Here is a 17721-nt window from a genome sequence, read left to right as displayed (position 1 = left end):
ATATTTGATTCATTATTAGGCCTTCATCAAGACTAACTACAATGATAACTGAAGAATTTATAGAGAAAAGTAGCGTGGGGATCCTTTCCCATCCCTGAGGGGTGGTGAAATGTAAAATATGGCAGAAGATAGCCTAGCAGTACCTATTTCCTTAGATGAGACAGATTTTCTCACTGTTATCACCTTCCACGCCTTCAACTCCCAACATCACTCCAGATATATTAAGAGATGGGATAATGCTTGGCATTTGACACACTAATTAGATAATTTTGCCTTAGGTTGCACTTTGAGCTGGAGAGTTTGTAGGGGAATTTGATGCACTGCATGGCTTATGAAGGATGAGTGAAGAGAAATGAGATTGCTATAGCACTGACAGACTTTGTATATTGAGATGAAAAAAAAATCAGTATCAATTATCTTTCAAAATACTTTCTTTTCAATGTATTCTTCTTATACAGCCAGATGGCTTTCAATTCTTGACCTACAGCGTATAGTACAAATAAAAGCTGGTGTCTGTTGAGATTTTTGCTTTCTATCTCTATCAGGTAACCACTGTTGTAAGATGCAGAAAGGAAGAGAAAAATAGAGGTAAGGTCACTTCTTCAAAATAGCTGTGGTTGATGGGGGTGGGGGCAGAAGACAAGAGTAGGCAATTAATGTTTATGTTAATATTGGCTAAAATATTGTGTTCACAAGAATATTTCAGCTGCTCTGTCTTATTTCTGGTTTTAAGCAACCCACATACTTAGTAAAAATAAGCTCAAGACCTTAAGCTGTACTCATCCAAAGAACTGCTGGCAGGTGTTTTGGCATTCCCAAACTTATGCAGTTTACAAGTGTTTACAAAGCAAATTACAGATGTCCTGCCGATTGAAAGTGCCACCCGGCTCTCGTGCAGGGCGCAAAGCTCAGCACTGACTGCACGCATGTTCTCACAAAGCATCTTAAGTCCTGCCTTCAATGCAGCTGCGTTTGCCCGGTGCTGCTGTGCTGGGCCGTGCCGGCTCCCCCCGCTCAGTCCCTGCAGCTGCTCCGTGGCCAGGCTCCCCTTTCACAACCTTCTCCCTGTCCAAAAGGCCGCCTCTCCTGCCCCCTGCTCCGTGCGCCTCCAGGCTCGACAGCGTTTGAGCTACGATGGATCGCGTCAGAGCCTTCTCTCTTGGCCGGGGCTGCGCCTGCGGACCCACGGTAATGCCACCCGGGCCACAGTGCCCACCTCCGCGCCACCCTCTCCACATCCTGCTTTCCTTGGCTTCACCGGCGGTGGCTCAAAAATTACAGCGATGTTTTTGTTGGGGTTTGCGTCTGTTTTCACTGCCCCTTGCCAGCACAGAGGCTGCGGCAGCGGCCGCGGGAACAGAGCCGGTATCGGGGCGGGGCGGGAGGAGGCGCGGCGGCCGCCGCCGCTGTGTGGGGGGCGGGGAGGAAGGAGGGGCGGCGGGAGCCGTGCATTTACAGCGAGCGCCTCCGGGCCGGGGGCGAGGCCGCCGCCTGGCCCGGGGGAGCGCCGGGGGCTGCGGTGAGGGGGCGCGGGCGGCGCGGCCTGCGCGGCTTGCCGGGGAGCGGGTGGAACGCGGGGCGGCGGCGGGGCCGGGGCCGCTGAGGGAGGCCCGGGGCGGGAGGCGGGTGCGGGGTCCCGGGGTTGGCGGGTGCCATCCGCCCGCAGGGCCGCCCTGCCCGCTCCGCTCGGATTTCAGCGCGGCTTCCTGCCGATCCAGGGGCTGCCTTGTGCCGCTCCTCGCAGATGCTGAAGCTGCCTTTTGCCGCTCCTCGGGGATGCCCACCCCGCGGCACCCTAAAAAGTACCTTTGAAGCAATAAAAGAGAGCTGTGCGGTTTGCATTGCCGGCAGCGGTGCTTCCTGCTTGCTGTCCCCGTCCCTGGCTCGTGGGTGCGTGTCCGGTCCCGTGTTCCTCGGCCGGGGCCGCCGCGGGGGCTGCGGCGCTGGCCCCGGAACGTCGTCGGGCTGGGGGACTGCCAGCGCCCCGCGCCCTGGGGAGCAGGGCGGAATCTGCAAAAAACAGCAGCAAATCTGATTTTCCGTGCTGGCAGCCACGGGAGCATCAAGCCTCGAGCCCCTGTGCCCCAGTGACATGGTTTGGGCATCGCCAGAGATAGCGGCTCCTCTGCCTTTGCGATTTGCAGGACAAAATTTGGAGCGGTTGCACTCACACCTGCTTGTGTATCGCTGCTGGCTTAGAGAGCTGTGGGGATGGGGGGCTGACAGTAACGGACACTTGAAAAAAACCCAAACCCACAGTCCCGTAATGGAGCATGAGGCATAATTTAATGATGTGTTCATAAAAATGTCATTACATCGGTTTTTGTTTTTAACCTTGGGCAAAATGGGGCTTGTGATAACATGGAACAAAGCTGAGAGAAGTAATACTTAGCAGTAAATAGCAGAGAATTCAAAGGCATAGCATTGAAGTTTAAAATAATCAAATACTTTAACAAAATCCCTGGTTTATTGTAGAAACAAAAGTAATTTTACAAGTAAAAAGTCATAACTGCCATTTTATTTTGTGCCACTGTAAGCAGACCACCAAGGTATGAATTTTATAAAAAAAATATTTGTGTGTGTTTCTATAGATAAATTTATTTTTTTAATTTATTGTTTCCAAGGTTATCTGGCCTTTCATGTGGATGGCTTCAGAGAACATTTCAGGAGTAGGGTAAGAACCTAAGGCTTTTTGGTGTACTTACAGGCTTTCCTTATACAAGAAATGAACGGGATCAGTTGTTCAGGGCTGATGAAACTGGCAGTGTGTTATGCCTTTAGCATAAAGAAAGCTCTAAACCTGTACATTTAAATGTTTTAGGACTTGTGAGATTTACAGATGGAAAGTTTTGAATAAAAACACATGGAATAGTGTTTGTGGCCTTTTTAGGCATCTGAAATAACATTCTATTAATTTTCAGTGTCGGAAAGAATTCTCAGCAACACAAGTGAAAATTCTGTTTTTCGCTCTTCCTCAAATGGGTAGATATGTCCTTAAAATAGCATTTTCATGTATTTAGGTATATTTATTGTCAATTTAGGACCCAAGCTGCTGTTTTATGCAAATTTCATATTAGTGCAGAACTGTTCCAACAAAGCTGCATTTTTGTGGCATTTTGATACTTTCACTTTAATGGATGTCCTGCTCTTTCAATGCTTGTTCATTGGTCAGAAATACAATCTCTATAATTCTCAATTTGAAGCTATAATCTCTATAATCCTTGTAAAGCAATTTGATGTGTGGCCTATTTTGAGGCTGTCCTGGTTATAATGGTAATGTATTTCAGTTTTCTAGCCTATATTCGTTTGATAAATAATTTAATTAATTTTTATATTTAATGTATCATTACGCTTCATTTAATTTTACACAGCATTTTTCATATAGTCTTAAGATTATATGTACTATGTATTTATACTATCTTAATAGTATAAATTCTCAGTTATACTATTTATAGAAAGTTATACAAAGTTTATATAATCATTTGATTATGTTGTTGCACTTGGTGGATGGTTGTATGAGTAATGCTGCTTTGAGAATACTAGGTTTGGAGAGATTGGTGTCTTTTGACTGTCTCTCCTTGCCATCTGTTTTCTGTTTCCAAGTTTAGAGCTTCTGCATGAACAGTACCCTTTTTGCTTGCAAAATGACTGCATCAAAATTGTCCTCCTCAGAAAGAAAGGAAGGTTTAAGAGTCATTCTGAGCAAGCATTAAGTTGTGGAAACTGAATCAGTGGTGTTAAGTCTGTGATTTTATAGCAGATCGGCTGTCAAGCAACCTTAAAGGAATAATATTTTATGGAAGTTAAAATTTATGAAAGACAATACTATTATTAGATTAAAAAAACCCCAGAAACACAAAACCCAAACACACCCAGAAGTTTATTTTTTAAAAATTTTTAGAGCTGCGTATGAGTACCTGAGGTAAAAGGAATGATAAAACAGCAAAAGAGGGAAGATGTAATGTAATGTTACAGGTGATGCGTGAAGTTAAATTTTGGTGCTTTCAAGTCTCTTAGATATCTCCTCTTTAATGCTACAGTTGATTTATTTTTCCCCTCTTCCCAAGCAGAAAACTGGAGGAAATATCTTTTACCTTGCTTATCCAAACTTGTTTCAGACTTAGTCTTTAATAACAACTTACTGGAATGTGTAAACAGGTAAATGGGAGATGTCTAAACCCACAAGTTTCTGCTATAAGTCTCAGTCTGGTGATGTCTGGATGGTGGTGATGTCGTATAGCAGATAAAGAGGGTAGTGGTGATTTGTTTTGGTTTTTTTGATTGCCAGACTGAAATCTTGCACTCTTCTTTTGCCTTTTTTTTGGTATCAACTAGGGGTGACACCAGCTTTATGATAAGGGTTTGCTCTGACATGTCCAAGAGAATTATGTAATGTGACAGATAATGCTGCTCAGATGAGTTCCACAAAATGAATCTCTGTTGACAGTTCTGTTGTACTAGTTATTGCCCTGCAAACTCCCACCATTTGTAAGCTTTCAGTGTAAAACTTGACTTCAGTTCTGGTAACATTTTGGGGACTTAATACAGTTTTTGCAAATGCACTTGCAGGAATGAAGTGGAAGTTAACTGAATTCTCTTGTGCTTTGCTGAGACGAAATGACATTCATGTTTGTGGTGAATGGAAGTCATGGCAACGTCTAACATGGGAGGGAAAGACTCGACTGGACCATGTGGCGTGACTCATTCAGACTGCAGCTCTTCTGCCTGCTTATGGCAGTGCTGGCTGTTGTGGTGCTGGTCCATAATTTTTTTCAGTTAGAGGTAAGTAGAGCCTGTTTCTTCTCCAAGATGGCTTGAGCAACATTATTAACTTTTGTATGTAAGGTTAGGGTTGTACCTGACTGACAGCATTTAGGCATAAATTGGAATCACAGAAAATTCATAGTGAAAGGGATGTCTGGAGGTATTTAATCCAGCACCTTCTCCAAAGGACTGACGTCAGGGTTAGCTTGGATTGCAACAGGGTATTTTCACTTTTGACAATATTCAAGGACACTCAGATTTCACAACCTACCCCGGCAGTCTGTTGCAAAGCTGCATCCCTCTTACAGGGAAGAATATGTGCCTTATGTGTAACAGGAAGTTGCCTCTTATCCTGTTGGAGTGTACTTTAGTTCCTCTGTAACTCCCCTGTAGGTTGTGAAAGACTGCAGTCTTCTCCAGATTTAAAAAAAGAAGGTTTGGTTCCCTTAGAGTCATTCCAGTTCCCTAATCATCTCAGGGGTTCTTAATTGGTCTTGCCAGTTTTACTCTGGTGTGGGTTGTCAAAAAACCAGACACAATGTTCTAGGTCTGACTTCACCATGGTCAGGTTGAGGAGAACTATAACTTTGCTCAATCAGCTGATTAGGATCTTGTTAATTTCTTGCCACAATGCTGTGCTGCTGACACATGGTGAGTTTGCTGTCTCCTGGAATCCCTGCAGAGCTGTTAGCTGGCTTGTTCATCTCCGGCCTGTACTGATGCAATTTTTATTTGCCTTTCCCTTTTTCCCTCTGCTATGTCTGTCTTGCATATTTCTTCATTTTACTTATCACTTTAGTGCAGAGGTACTTTGAAACTGCTTAGTCAGTAACCCCAGATTAAAGTCAAGGCAGATGAGGATCTGTCTTTGGGAGCCCTGGAGGCTGGCCCTGCCCATTGGCTGCCTGCCTGGCCGGGCATTCCAGTGCTCTGCATTTGGTGGATGAACATTGTAATTCTTAGCCTAACAGCTCCTTAAATTATAGCTGTCCTTTGTGCATGGGAGCCAGTCAGTAATTGCTTTATGCTTCTAAGTTGTGTATATGATGCTTGCAGAATCTTCCTGCCTCCTGGCTAGTGATGCCCAAATGAAATGATCCAAAAGAGGGGCTGTAAAACCCCCTCACCCCACAAAAAATACAGTTGAATTGGAAGAGGATCACATAAGGGTAAGGAAAATGTTTGAGAAGTCTAAAATCACAAGTGACTCAGGATCAATAACTGAAGAATGAACATTCATTACCTATTCCAGTACTAGTGGACACATTAAATAAAAACTGCAGATGCTGATTTTAAAGGAAGCAGGGATGTTCTTTCATGGATTGCAGAAAAGCTGCAGAAGTCCTTGCAGTAAGACTTTGTAGTTACTAAAAGCATATATTAAAAAAATCTGGATGAATGCACAGAAGAAAAATCCATTACCAGAGACTAGATCTTAAAGAGGTCTACCCTAGTGTTTAAGAAGTCTAAACCATAAAGTGCTAGAAACTGTGTTAAGTCTACAGGAGGAAATAGCACAACATATTTGGTCTCTTTTCTTTTCCCACATCTCTGCTGTTGGAAACTATTGGCAATCAAAATACTGTTTGATGGATTTTTGGTTCAAGTTAGCATGATCCATTTTGTGTTACATGGGAGGTAGCTCTTGTTTTTTCTTTCTGTGGTTTTATTTTGTTTTGGTTTTTGACCTAGGATGTTGCCTGAGGACTGCTGATATTTAGAATCTTAAACTGTTTTCTTTTCATTTGAAGATTACTTTTCTTAAAGAAAAGGGCTCTGGCAGTGCTTTGAGAGTGAAATGGAAAATGCAGGTTGGGTGCTCGCTCTGTGCTTTTCCGTGCCACTGTCCATGATAAGTGTCTTTGTGGCTTTGTTGCCCTTTACATATCTGCTATTCTAAACTCAGTTAAGTATTGTGTTGCTGGTAAATCTTTACGCTGTAACATGCAACTCTAACCTCTTCTGTTGTCTTGACTTTTCTGAATGGACCTGCTCCTGTATTTGTCTCTGTCTTGGCTCAGTTTCCCAGGCAGTCTAGTATAGGCATTTAGGCTGATTCTTTTCAGTCAGAGATCAAAGCCAGAAAAAAATCTTTCAAAGCTTTCACAGAATATCTGTAACCAAATCTGTTCAGGCTCTGGAAGGAGAGCTTATCGTTGGTTACTGTTGAGAACATGTTTGTAAATGCATCAGACATACTTCTCATCCCCAAATCACCCAACCTGGTTGGCTAAAGCTCAAATCTAAGGCAATTGTCAGCTACCCCCCACCTAGTCTCCCTTCTTTTTTTGCTTTAGGGTTTTATACTTTTTCATGCTGGAATATTTCCTCTTAATTTCTTAAGCTATTAATGATACCCTCTCAGCAGCCCTATCCATGTCAGAATTTTATTTTCCTTACCTTGTGTTTAAAAAAACCCCAAACAAACAAACAAGCTGTCCACAAAACATTTGATACCCAGCTCCTATTATTTACTTTGCTTTTTAGTATGGAATAACTACTCCCTTGAGGTCACATAGTTGATCATGTAGTACCAGAAGAAATGTGTTTTTATTTTATTATATTTTTTTTTCTGTGAACATAGCCAGACAGATAAAATGTACAATAATTTTTTGTGAAGTATTGGGATGTTGCCTAAACATCATGCCTTCAGGATACAGGAGAGTTTGTGTATTTGTACCAGTGGCCTTTAGAGTGACAGAACCACTTCAGGATTGGTTGTGAGCACTGTTTTATTTAAAAGCACCTAGAAGAGAGAGTGTATGGGGAGAGGGGAAGTTTCTTGCCAGGATGATGTATGAAATCAGACAGCTGAAACTGAACAAAATAACTGTGTAACAAAGTTTTTATTTCTTGCTGCTAAATTGCAGGTGCCTACAAAAGATAACTTTATCTTATTCCAATTATTTCTGGAACATTTGACTGACAGGTGATGGCTTTTGAGGATTGGCTTTGACACTTAGAGTAGTTCAGCAGCCTCTCAGTGCTGTGAGATGGTAATGATAGAGAACTGATTTCATATCTGTCTTAGACAACAAATAAAGTACTTGGAGTGTAAAATCACTGAAAATAAGATGACTGACCTTTCAGGAATTGGTATTTGTTCAGTTTCAGATGTTGTCTGCTGGAACTTTTATTTCCCCACCATGCCTGTTGCCTCGGAATCTCCTGTGTTATTTCCTGCTCTAGTGACAGTGACTTAGGCAGGTTTGCAGCAGCTCTTTGGAATGTACCAGGCCAAGGCAGGAGTTAACAGTTGGTGGAAGATACTGGGCTTTGAGATGGAGTTCCACCTTTTCAGCAACAATTTCCATCAGCTACCTACATTATGGTGTTTAACTGAGGACAGGTGTTCATTGCAGATCTACCCAAGTACTCTGTGACTCCTTCTAGAATATCTTTGAGAGCATTATTGCCTGGGTTGATCTGTATGTTATATCTAATTTTTGCTTGGTTGGCAGTGAGAATGCCAAAAGCTGAGGAGATGGGCTGAAATTTCCATCAGTTATCTTAAAAATACAGCTTCCTTTTTTCCTTTTTATGACATCTCTAATGCAGGAACTGCTAGTGGATTTATTTGTGCTTTATTGACATGTAATCCCTTCTGTCCTGCCTGTGTTACTTGGCAGACATCCATTAAATTACTTTGTGGTCACATTTGGGTTCTGTCTAGCTTGAAAATGCAGGGAATTAAAAAAAAGTAATGATAGAAAAAAAAAACCACAAAAGAGAAAAAATCAAACAAACTCTTCCTACACAAACAAAAACCCCTCAAACCCAACAGACAAATAAGTAAAGTCCCTTGGAAATTGCACTTAAAATACATGACACCTTGAATGGAGCATACCTGGAAATAAGCAAAGCAGGTGTTATCCAACATGGAGCCTGTAATGAACAGTAAAAGAATCTGTTTCATAAAGGAAGAGCACTCTTGAGAAATCCTCTTTATCTGTTTTTATAAAGGAATTTTATTTAGTTTTGGCTACTAACTACAGCAGAAAGCCCTCAGTTCTGCACAGTTTCAGTATGACAACACAGAGGAGCCAGAGAGATTTGGAAATGCCAGGAGAGAGTAGGAAACAGTGTGGACAAACTAAGTTAATTATTTGCCTCAGGGCAGGCCTTGCCTATCCATAGGGGGAGGAGACTTAAGTACTTGTTTGGAGCTGAGCCTGGGAAACACTTAAGAAAGGAAGATGGTTTGGAAAGCTTTTCTATTCCAGTCAAGGATCTTTGGTATATTAATTGACTCTGGAGCTTTTTCTGCCTCTCCTGGCAAAGGTAATCTCTGCAATATTTTCTCCTGTGAGTAGCATACATGGTGTAGCTTATTTTGACACATAAGCTTACAGTTCTGCAACAAAATGGTCCTGGTTGGGCTTGAGAGAGGGCTGTAAGGATGCACAAGGATGTTGGAGAAAGAATGGTCCTTCAGGATGTTGAAGAAGCTCTGCTTTTACCTTCATGGAGCTTCCCCCTCAGGCTCTTTGAAGAGAGTTTGAGGAAATATTTGTGGTATGATCTGTTCTGTTTAATGGGTCATAACCTGGAGATGTTGAAGTAGCAGTGCTTGTCCTTGTTATCAGCTGCATACAAGTGAAGAGCTTTGGCCTTGTGCTCTGCTAAAAATCTGTGTAGCTGGACTGACTTGGAGACATTGAACCACGTTCTGTTTTCTGAATGAGTTTGTTGGTTTGTGTGTTCTCTGCACCCTTTCCCACTGAAGGATATAGGTATGCCCCTGGAAAGACTTCAGAAAGCCTAGCTAGGCCAGAAATGGCATCTTCTACATCTCTGACAGAAAGACTGGGTTAAAAACCCAGAGGAAATTTATGGAAGATTAAAAATAGGGATATGTCAGTCTTTAAGCTGTCTTAGATAGCCATTTCTCTTCTTAATTTGAAAGGGTTTCTTTTTCCCATGTCCCCCAGCCTGAAGTACCAACCATTGAAGAACCAACTGAAAAATAGAAACTTTCTCTTGGGAACTTACACTGAAAACAGCAATTAATCATACATACATATTCTCCCTTTCCACCCCCCTTTAGGAAAATGCTTAAATATTTTTGCTGAGACATTGTTACCAGCTTATTGGATGCATCAAAATATATAGCTAACTTTTAAAAATATTTCCATACAGTATTGTCTCTGTGTGTATATATATATATATGTATATATATATATATATATGCATGAGCAAGTGAAGGGAAGAAGTTGTGAAGGTATCCAAAAATAGAAACTTAGCTTAATTCAAGAATGCATGTAGGCAAGATTTAAAGTAGAACTGTGCCTGAGTTTCACTCTCAGCTTTGGCTCAAATTTACTGGATTTATAAAAATAATGTGTGGCATACATCTGCAGATTTGCTTGCTGTGATGGAAAACAAAAATAATTATGAATTATCTCAGATGGCCTTCAGGGAAAATTTATTAAAACCTGGGTGGGAATATAAAACAGAAGCAAAAGCTTCTATTGTGATGTTAACATCTGGTGTATAGATGGGTATGTGTCAATTTACATTTTAGAGCTACAATGTAGCAATTCACAGTTTCAAGTTTTATAGTTAATTTGGATATCAAACAAAGAAGATTTTGTGTATCCATCCTACATCCTAATGTACTCATCCTCTTACTCTTAAGCTGATCAAAACCAGCTTCTTATGTTACAGACTTCAAAAGCCTATCTGTTTCTATTGCTTGTCAGGTTTACCTCTCTTCTAAAAAATATGTTGAATCTCAGGGTGGTTCAAATGATTTTAATACACTGGTGATATTTCCATGGACTAAAAAAGGTATATAACAATGAGTAAGGCTTTAATATGAGTGCTGTGACTTTTAGTATATTGATGAGCAGTTAGTTATGGAGGAAGTAAATGGGAAACACTGGGGTATTGGTAAGTACAATGATATTTTAAAAGATTTAAAATAATGTAGTTTGAATTTTTTAGCAATCTTTCAAATCTAAACTACTATATCATCTGATGCTATGTGAATGGTATAATTTTAATCTTTGTTTGAAAAACAATTTTCCTTCTTTATGAAATAGAAGTATGGATAAGTTCTACTATATATACCTGATAATTAATTGCTCATTAACTGCTGAGTTTGTGTGTATTTGAAGGGTATGTTTGGATTTGCTGATGAGAAGTCTCATGGGTAGCTCTGGAGTCTTAGGCTGTGCTATTTTTAAAATTGTCCTGATACAAACCTGCAAAATTATGTGATGTCATAAAGAAGGTGGTATCTGCAGTCATTTGCATGAAAATACAGTTTTGGACACTGATGTCAAGTTGCAGCAGAAGCCCCCTCTCTTAGTCTAGCATTGTATTTAACTATTTTCATTTTTAAACTCTTGTGTGGATTAGGGGATTCTTTGCTTGCTTTTCGTTTGGTGCTAGAAGCAGCTGTATATAGATTTTAAAATCTTATAAATAAACAAACAGGTTTTTTGCCTGTTTAGTCCTAGCTTGTCCTACACTATTCTACTTGCCAACTGGCTCATGAATTCATTGTCCCAGAAGGCTTGGGCTTTTGTTCTTTTATTTCTTTCAATGTGCACATTACAGGGAAACATGCATTTCAGATAATTAGCCAAGAAGTGGTGTGAGTGTGACCAGATAAATGACTGCAGCTGCTACATGCAGCAGACTTCTCTGGAAGGCGTGTGCAGGGGGTGCCTCGGCTTCATCGGCAGCGCAGCATCTCAAAGAAACCCTATTTCCTTGCATTGCATTGGGCAGCTGTCAGACCTCATGGTGCTCCAAGGCTAAAATGTTACCGCAGAAGAAAATAAAACACGAGTTACAACTTAATCATCCAACCTTTTTTTTCACATGGCTGATATTTAGAGAATATACTGGTAGCTGAAATACTGCTATACATTGGATGCGATCTATTTAAATGCTTGTTTGCCAAAGCAGGGTAACCACAGGTTGCCCACCTGTTTCCTTAGAAATCCCATGATCAAAGTAATAGATTTGAGTCTTCTAGTGAAGTTGCTTCATTTGGTCAGCTTCAAAGCTGTGTAAAGCAAAGCCCAGTTCTTGGGATCATTTGCTGACAAAGCATCCATTATTCACTGTGTTTCATTTCATAGCACAGCTTCAGGTAATCTTTTTCTCCCCAGCACCTGGATGATGACACAGTTTCAGGATCGAATTGGATAACAGAAAACAATGTCCAGCATTCTCTGTCACAGACAACCAAAACTACCAGGAAGCCTTACTGTGGGTACGCGCAGCAGATCTTGTCCAAAAGGGAACAAGCGGAGGAGGAATCGTTGCTTGCTGCAATACAGTGGCCAAAGCCCCCTGATGGCAAAATCGCCTTTGCACAAAGCACTGATCCCACACACAGTGACTTTGTGATTGTGACACCCAGCAGGTTCTTCAAGGTGGGTGACCAGTTAGAGGTACTCGTTCGTATGAAGGATTTCCAAGGAAAACCCAAGCAGTATGGTGGAGACTATTTACAGGCACGAATTCACTCTCCTGTGCTGAAAGCTGGAGCAGCAGGAAGGATTGTAGATTGCCATAATGGCCTTTACAAAGTCTTCTTTACCTTGCTTTGGCCAGGAGAGGTCAAAGTTTCTGTGTCACTTGTCCATCCGAGTGAAGCAGTCCAAGTCCTCCTGCGTTTACGAGAGGAAAGGCCGGACAGAGTCTATTTCAAAAGCTCTTTCAAGTCTGGGAGGTATTCAGAAACTACAGAGTGCAACGTTTGCTTGCCTGGAGGTCTCCCAGTCTGTAACTTCACAGATCTCTACACGGGTGAGCCATGGTTCTGTTACAAGCCTCGAAAGCTGTCCTGTGCCAGCCGAATCAGCCATGCCAAAGGTGGATATCTGAAAGGTCTTCTGACACAAGAGGAAAGCCTCTTTTTCCAAAGGTTTGTATGTTGTTGAATTTATATATACTCAGTCAAGTTGTTTTGTTTGGGTTTTTTTTGTACAAACTTTAGCCTGTTGCTTAAATATGACACATTGCCTTAGAGGAGGAGTGTATCTGCAGGACCAGGTGTTTGATGTTAGTTGTTGAATAGTCTGTTCCCCTCCATTCAGCTGTGCAAGAATCTTAGACAGCAATCTTAAAGAAACTTGGCATGTAGTTCTCTTTCTGTGCTTTGAATTCAACCCTACTGAATTTTACAAGAGCATGCTGTCTAAATCTCGTGGTGGTTTGGGGGACTGTTTTCTTCTTTTCTGTTTCCATACCTACACTTGCAATATCAATAACAATGCTTTGAGAAGTATTTTTGGCCAAATCTAAACTACCTAAAAAGGGCCTGTGTTTTAGGCTTATTTTTACAGAAATTACCAACTGATTTTGTCCTCATTAAAAGTCATCTTAAATGTGATGCAATGTGTTCCTTGTTGCTCAGTATGACTTTCAAATCTTAGAAACAGTTTTAAGTCAGTCATAAAGAAAACACCTGGTAGAACAAATTGCTGAGCAATACCCATGCAAGTGGAAATGATCTGTGCATGCTATTTCAAGTGTCAAACGAAATTAGTTTCACAGTCATATTTTATGTCTGCATTCAGCATTTTAAAAAAACTCAAACCATCTCTTAGTGTATGGGTAGGTGTGACGGAACTGCTTCTGTATGAAATGGCACAGCTGAATTTAGATAAAGTTAGTTACTGTGTAGTTTCAGAGTTGTAGTTGTAGGCTACTGCCTTGCTCTCCAACAAATGTGTTGAAGGAAAGTCTTTTGGCAGTATGTTCACTTGAGGCCTAAATTGGGGAAATTTTGGAGTAGCGGCTCCAAATAGTTTAATTAGGAAAGCATGTGTGCATGGTTATAACCAAGACCAGGAATAAAAGTAAGCACCAGTGTAATTTATTTTGGCTCTTCCTTATCAATTTTGTAAGTGGGTCTTTTTGGCTTTCTGTGTCTCTGGTAGTTCACCTGTAAAATGTAGCTTATATTTATTGGTGATGTTTCCATATGGGAATGGGAAAGGTCTTTTTCTTGGTTTTGTTTTGATTGTTTATTTGTTTCATTCAGCTCTGAAATCCTTTACCAAAGGGGCTTACAGAAATTCCAAATAATTTATTTCTTAAATGGTGGAAAAAAATAAATAGACAAGGATTCTCTTCAAAACAGTAGCAAAAGACAGAACAAGAGCTTAGTATTAATGAGCTGGGAGCTGTTGCTGCTGCCACGTACCCTTGGTTTGTCACCACATGTTCTGCAATCTGGGAACATCTTTGTGGCTAATCCCCGAAAGCTTCTTGCACACCTCTGATTGCTTGATGGCTTTATTGAGATTTGTGTCGGTGCAAGTGTGCACAAGAGTTGTGTCAGTGCCATGAAATTTTGAATTTGGATTCGGAATAGTGATGGTGGTCTTGAGGAAGTTAATGTGGAATGAATTCAGCTATAGGAAGTAGGCTAAACTTAGAGTAAAAAATTCATAGTACTGTGTGCTTATTTGAAGTGGATTAAGAAAAAAAATGAGATTAATATTACCTTTGAATTTTACAGTAAATTTTACAACTGTTGCTGTGTTCATTTTTTGTTCAAGTGACGTGAATATCAAAAGGCCGATACTCTCCAGTGGACCTGATTCAGTCATTGTAAAGCCCAAGGCATTTACAGGTAAAGTGAGCTGCAAAAGATTCTTGTTTGTAATTCATAATTAAATTTATAGAAAGGAAAACAGGCATCAAATAATAACAATTCATTTGTTTTCTTAGTATGGCGTAAAAATCAACATCAGATTTGCACTGAGACAATGAAGGCTTTTGGGTGTTAACTGTAATACAAGTTCAGAAATAATGAATATTTTTTTCTAAAATTACATACATAAATGGAATTTTTAGCAAAAGTAAATCAAAAGAAGAGTGAAGTTTGTTCTCTTGCCAAAAATGTCTTCTTTTTCCCCTAGCATTTACTCACACTAAAATGTCTTAGAGTAACTGCTTACCAAACTCTCAATCTAATGAAAACAGCTGTGTGGTGTTTCTAAATTTCTTTCTTTGTTAAGGATGTTGTCTAACAGATTTTGATAACTTGCATTCAGGTATTACTATAATTTGTGTTACCACAGGATGTCAGAACCTACAGTTCTGGACCAGAACTTAATTATTCTGTGCCTTTCTAAGAACAGAGCAAAGACAGTCTGTACTAAAATAAACTTAGAGGTTTTATCTCATTCATATCCAAATGCAAGCTCTTTATGCTTCTAAAAAGTCTGCACAAAATGTGATACACAGAGAATTATTTCTTAAATGAAAAGTTTTAATATTTTTTTTCATAAGGTTATAGGAGACTTTTAAGGTAGAGTTACTGACCTGACTAATAGTCTGAACAGAAAGCAACTTAAAGCATTTCTTGCTTTAAGTTTTACAGTTCTGCTACTAGGTTAGCAGCATTTTACCTCCTGCCCCTTTTCTTTCTCTAGGTCCTTTAGGTGATGTGTTTTTGCTGCTTTTTCAATCTTGTATATTTCCTGACAGAAACGGCTGCAAATTCAAAATTTGATTGTCACCCTTCTTCCAGGAGCTATGAATGATCAAAACCTGCCTACATGTCCTGAGGATTAATGCTGGGTTAAAAATGGTTGATAGGAATAGCACATTTCCTCAGGGAAATTCCTTCCATGTACCGCAGTCTCTGAATAAATAAACTGAACTCTTTGGTATGATGCTTGTGAATGTGGGGATTTGCTAGGATTGATGGTACACACAAACTCATTGTTCTGCTGTTGTTCTTTTTGTACATGTTTTTTTGTGGGGTTGTAAATGTAAATCAAGTTTTAAAGTTTCTGAAATACAAGTTTTTATTTCTATGCTTGGTTTATAACTTCAGATTGGAGCTTTTACTCTCTTTTATAGAATCTCAAAGTAAAGGCTTGCTGAATTTCTGAATTCTGGGCCAAAACTGGTACAACACTATGCACAGACTTGAAATGCTGATTTACTGTGGGGCACCCAAAAGTTGGTTTAGTACCATTGTTACATATATATATGTGTATGTGTAGACAAAGCGTCCATTTAAAAGGTAAAAAATGGGATTGCTTTTACATCAAACCTTAGAATCAAACAAACTCAAGTTGTGAATTCACATTATGAATTAGTCTTTAACTGCATGACCATGTGAAGGCTTTTTTTTCCCTTTCTCTGTGGGATTCCTGTATATAAATATTGGATGAGTCTACATTATTAGTTGGGATTTTTTTTCTTCCTTCATTGTCTCTGCTGTCAGATTTAAAGAATCATCCAGAGATAAAATTTTCTGATGGCTTTTTTCTGTGGTAATTGTGATTATATTATTTGTGTTATGTAAACATAATAGTAGTTTGTTTTTTACAGTGTGCCTGTGAGGTCTAAGGAGGTTAACATCCTCTAACCTCTAAGGTTAACATCTACTAATGCAACATGCAGAGGATATTGAATAGAAAAAGAGCAATAAAAAATGCTTGTTAGGAAAGATGTTTATGGTTGGCTCTATCTGTGTTATAATGAAGCATCTATCAGAGGATGCTTTTGGGCCCTGGAATTCCAGTGCTTGTACTTTTACATCATTAGAACAGTGCCTGGCATGATTTTGGCCATGGCAATGTGTGCTTTATCAAACAGCTGTAAGTTATGACAGGGCATGGACTGCTCTTAGCAGTCTCCACACCAAGGTGAGTAGAATTGTTTAAACAGCTGGAAGTGTCTGCTCCATGCAGCTGGTGTTTGTGCTGGGGAAGATCTCCCTGCTTGTTCAGCTGAGGTATTTGAATATACAAGTGGCAAAGGAGGAACTTGAAACAACCTCAGGGAAGTTTGATATCACTCTGCTTACTAAGAGAAATATGGCAATATTTGGCTGACATAACCAGGAAATTGCAGTTTATCTTCCTGTAATCTCCTGTAATCCTGATACCTTTGTTTGAAAGGTATCGCTCAACTTCTGCAAGTTAAAAAGGCATCCTATGGAACAGAGCTTCCCTGGTGTGTAGTTGCTCCTCAGGCAGTAAATGGGGAGGGGGCTAGATAGCAGAGAGAAAGTATAAAATCCATGGAATTAGAGACTCTCATAATTATCATAGTCAAATGGCACATATAACGTTTTTGGTCGTAGCTTTAATTCTGGCATTTTTGGGGTTTGGAGGCCTTATGGTTCAGACTTCACTCTTCCACAGGAGGAGTTTTTTGCGGGCTTGTTTGGGGTTTTTGGTGGGTTCGTCTTGGGTTTTTTGGATGTTTCCCTGAGTGTTACCGGGTTGTCCCGTGGGGTCGGTGTCCCCGCCGAGCAGCGCTGCCGTGCGCAGGCCGGGCGCTGGAGGGCAGCAGTGCCCTGCGGCACGGAGCCGCCGCGCTGGGATCCGCGCCGGGACGGGGAAGATGCTCCGCTGGTCTCCCTGCCTCCACTCCTCTCTGCCTGGACTAACACCCACCATTGAGCACTTCTAGCTCAGGGTGAAAGGCGTCAGATACTTTTTTACATTAGCGGTAGAGATACTGTTTAATTTAAATCAAATTAGGCTGTATTCGGCCACCCAGCTCTTGTCAGCAGTCACTGACTATTTGTCCAAGAAGATTATGGAGGCTGCTTTTGTTGCATGTTAATTTCAAGGGATTTTTCTCTTCCAGATTCGAGCAGTATGGACAGAGCTGAAGATCCCACAGCTTCCCCTTCTGGTTATTATTATGAAGACCAGTGGAGGTCCAGAACACACTGGATCCATAATTTTAACAAATCAGATGATATAACTGAGTGCTTACAAGGAAAAGTAATCCACTTGTTTGGAGACTCTACAATAAGGCAGTGGTTTGAATATCTGACAACTTTTGTTCCAGGTAATTTTTTTTTTGGCTTTGTCCTTAAAGACCTTTGCAAAGCTTTATTTCTCACATCTCAGACACACAGCTGATTTTACTAAGTGACAGGGACAAAACAAAGGAAGAGGAAAGACAAAACCTCATCAGAAGCCGTGACAGTTAGTCAAATGTTTGAGCAGACAC

General features: G+C 40.5%; 1 protein-coding gene across 1 annotated transcript; it reads left to right on the top strand.

The window, feature by feature from the left end:
• Nucleotides 1–1424: 1424 nt before the first annotated feature.
• LOC121673335 (NXPE family member 3-like) lies at nt 1425–17630 on the top strand. The gene is made up of 6 exons (XM_042046556.1): nt 1425–1519; nt 2625–2674; nt 4570–4782; nt 11889–12649; nt 14292–14365; nt 17350–17630. The coding sequence occupies exons 3-6, from the start codon at nt 4690–4692 to the stop codon at nt 17628–17630; spliced, it is 1209 nt and encodes a 402-aa protein (XP_041902490.1). The 5' UTR covers nt 1425–1519; nt 2625–2674; nt 4570–4689.
• Nucleotides 17631–17721: the final 91 nt, after the last annotated feature.

Source organism: Corvus kubaryi, unplaced genomic scaffold (assembly GCF_017639235.1).
Source record: "Corvus kubaryi isolate FWS band 111438036 unplaced genomic scaffold, C.kubaryi_AGA036_p1.0 65359, whole genome shotgun sequence".
NCBI classification, from domain to species: Eukaryota; Metazoa; Chordata; class Aves; order Passeriformes; family Corvidae; genus Corvus; species Corvus kubaryi.
Note: the sequence above shows the minus strand (reverse complement) of the source record. Positions and strands in the feature narration are given on the sequence as shown.

Excerpts from the sequence above, each read along its gene's own strand:
- LOC121673335 (XM_042046556.1), top strand. The coding sequence starts at position 4,690 with ATGTGGCGTGACTCATTCAGACTGCAGCTCTTCTGCCTGCTTATGGCA. Across the intron at positions 4,783-11,888 it reads ATAATTTTTTTCAGTTAGAG|CACCTGGATGATGACACAGT; the intron begins GTAAGTAGAGCC and ends TTTTCTCCCCAG. Across the intron at positions 12,650-14,291 it reads GAAAGCCTCTTTTTCCAAAG|TGACGTGAATATCAAAAGGC; the intron begins GTTTGTATGTTG and ends TTTTTGTTCAAG.